At 45.9% G+C, this 2,386-nt stretch overlaps 1 protein-coding gene across 1 annotated transcript in view; it reads left to right on the top strand.

Annotated features, from left to right (window-relative positions):
* TXNDC17 (thioredoxin domain containing 17) overlaps positions 1 to 1,825 on the top strand; it is a 2,092-nt gene extending 267 nt beyond the window's left edge. The window contains exons 2-4 of the mRNA XM_002928235.4: positions 302 to 383; positions 984 to 1,059; positions 1,641 to 1,825. Of these exons, the coding sequence (XP_002928281.1) occupies positions 302 to 383; positions 984 to 1,059; positions 1,641 to 1,709 (227 nt within the window). The 3' untranslated portion in view covers positions 1,710 to 1,825. The remainder of the gene's footprint in view (positions 1 to 301; positions 384 to 983; positions 1,060 to 1,640) is intronic.
* Positions 1,826 to 2,386: the final 561 nt, after the last annotated feature.

The following is a 2,386-nucleotide window of genomic DNA, read 5'->3' as shown; positions in this document are numbered from 1 at the left end:
CTGGCCACGGCCCGGGCGCGGGGAGGGAAGGGGCCGGCGAGGGGGTCCGCTCCCAGCCCGTTCCCCCAGCGCTCCCGCTCCGCTCGAGCCCGTGCACCACCCCAGGCGGCTAAAACGCTCGCTTCCGCAGGGCCAGCGGTGTTTTCCCGGAGCCGCTGAGTCAGCACGCAGCCTGCGTCTCCCGGCTCTCATCAGCCCCCTCCGCTACCTGCAGGTGAAGGCCTGCGGCCTTACCTAGACGCCGCTTCGCCGTGCCAGCGTCCACAGCGATGTGCAATTATTTTATCTCTTTTGTTTTAAGCTGAACCAGTCGTACGAGAGGGGCTGAAGCATATTAGTGAAGGATGTGTGTTCATCTACTGCCAAGTGGGAGAGAAACCTTAGTAAGTGCCCGTGTATTCCTTCGGATTTACCAGACATGCGCTGGAGGTGCAAAACGTAGGTGGGAAGGGCCTCCGGACTGAGGTTCTCCGTTCTCTGTATATTCCGGCAAGTCAAGCCATTAGGAGTTATTAAATACGAATTTTGATTATTTAGCCACTCGTATTACAGGTGATTCAATAAATTTGGCCCACTATTAGTTCAGAACTTAACCGTCTTTGCGCTGATTTTATATCATAGTCACACTTTAAAGGAAAGTTGTGCAGAGTCACAAAGTCATGGTCCTCAAGGTTCCATTCATGTTTATAACAAAAACAATGTTTTTAAAGATTTTTTATTTATTTATTCGACAGAGATAGAGACAGCCAGCGAGAGAGGGAACACAAGCAGGGGGAGTGGGAGAGGAAGAAGCAGGCTCATAGCTGAGGAGCCTGACGTGGGGCTCGATCCCATAACGCCGGGATCACGCCCTGAGCTGAAGGCAGACGCTTAACCGCTGTGCCACCCAGGCGCCCCAACAAAAACAATTTTTACTAAAGGACTAAATGTAGGAATATATTGAACACGTGAGAAACCATGATCACCTTTTCTTTTCAAAATAGTTGGAAAGATCCAAACAATGACTTCAGAAAACACCTGAAGGTGACGGCAGTGCCTACACTACTTAAATACGGAACAGTAAGTGTCTTTCTTTTCATAGTTCACCCTTGTCAGAAAAGATCTTGACATTTCATCTCAGATATCACATTGGTGTTCAGAGTGCATTAACAATTTACAACCTGGCTGTCCATCCCTATGGCCAATCCCAATAAACTGTTAGGAATGCAAATATCTAAATATTAGGTCTTCGTGCTTTCGAAAAGCCACTTCATTTTCAAATTCTCTAAGCACAGCTCAAGAAAGTTGGTTAACACATCGTTCCTTACACCACTAGCACAGGACTTGTTCCCACTTAATCCAGAACTCGGCTTGAAAAGAAAGGGCACCTCCCCTAGTTTAGCCATGGCCCTGGGGTTCTAAATTAAAGACTTGAGGGGAAGGGAATGGCACTGGGCTTGCTGTCTCTCGTTTTAGTCTGCGGACCTAGTATTTTAGTGATTCATCTGAAGAGAAATAGCTTAACTATTTCATAAGACCTGTTACAACTAGTTGATAGTTTTTGAATGGCATATTTCTCTGTTGTAAATAGGACAACACATTCCCCTCCTAATAACATTTCTGTAGCTGTGGGTTAAGATCAGACTGTTCTTCTCTTACAGCCTCAAAAACTGGTGGAATCTGAGTGTCTTCAAGCCAACCTCGTGGAGATGTTGTTCTCTGAAGATTAAGATTTGATGACGGCAATTGTGTCTTGATTTCCTGATCTGCTCTGTTATAAAGGCAATTGCAAACTTGCTTTGAATTCATGTTAGCAATAAATAAATGATGATGTAAAAAAAACAAACAAAACGGGTTCACGTCTAAATAGAAGGTGCTATTAAAATGCCCGTGGGGGCAACTGGGTGGCTCATTTGTTAAGTGTCTGCCTTCGGCTCAGCTCATGATCCCAGGGTCGTGGATCAAGCCCTACATCGGGCTCCCTGCTCAGTGGGACCCTGCTTCTCTCTCCCACTCCCCCTGCTTGTATTCCCTACCTCGCTGTCTCTGTCAAATAAATAAATAAAATCTTTAAATAAATAAATAAAATGTCCATGAACCTTTCAGTTTGCTTGTGATATATGGGAATCTTTTAAGATAGCGTACGATAAGTCTTCAGGGGTGACAGTAGCACAAGGGAGTGGATTATTGGAGGGGACAGAAATATCTAAAAGTCCCTACCAGTGCAGAAAGCAAATTCCAAGTCTCAGAAGGAGTTAGGATCTTTTACCTTAAATGCACAAGTTTACAAAGAACTCTTCTTCCTAAAGCATCGTCTTTGGCTTCAGAATGTAGAAGGTAACACAGCCAGCGGAGGACAGCAGAGCGCATCGACTCGCCGCAGGCAGTGCGGTTCACTGAGCGCGCT

This window comes from Ailuropoda melanoleuca, chromosome 17, assembly GCF_002007445.2.
Source record: "Ailuropoda melanoleuca isolate Jingjing chromosome 17, ASM200744v2, whole genome shotgun sequence".
Lineage (NCBI taxonomy): Eukaryota > Metazoa > Chordata > Mammalia > Carnivora > Ursidae > Ailuropoda > Ailuropoda melanoleuca.
The sequence above is the reverse complement of the archived record's forward strand: the minus strand, read 5'-3'. Positions and strand labels throughout refer to the sequence as shown.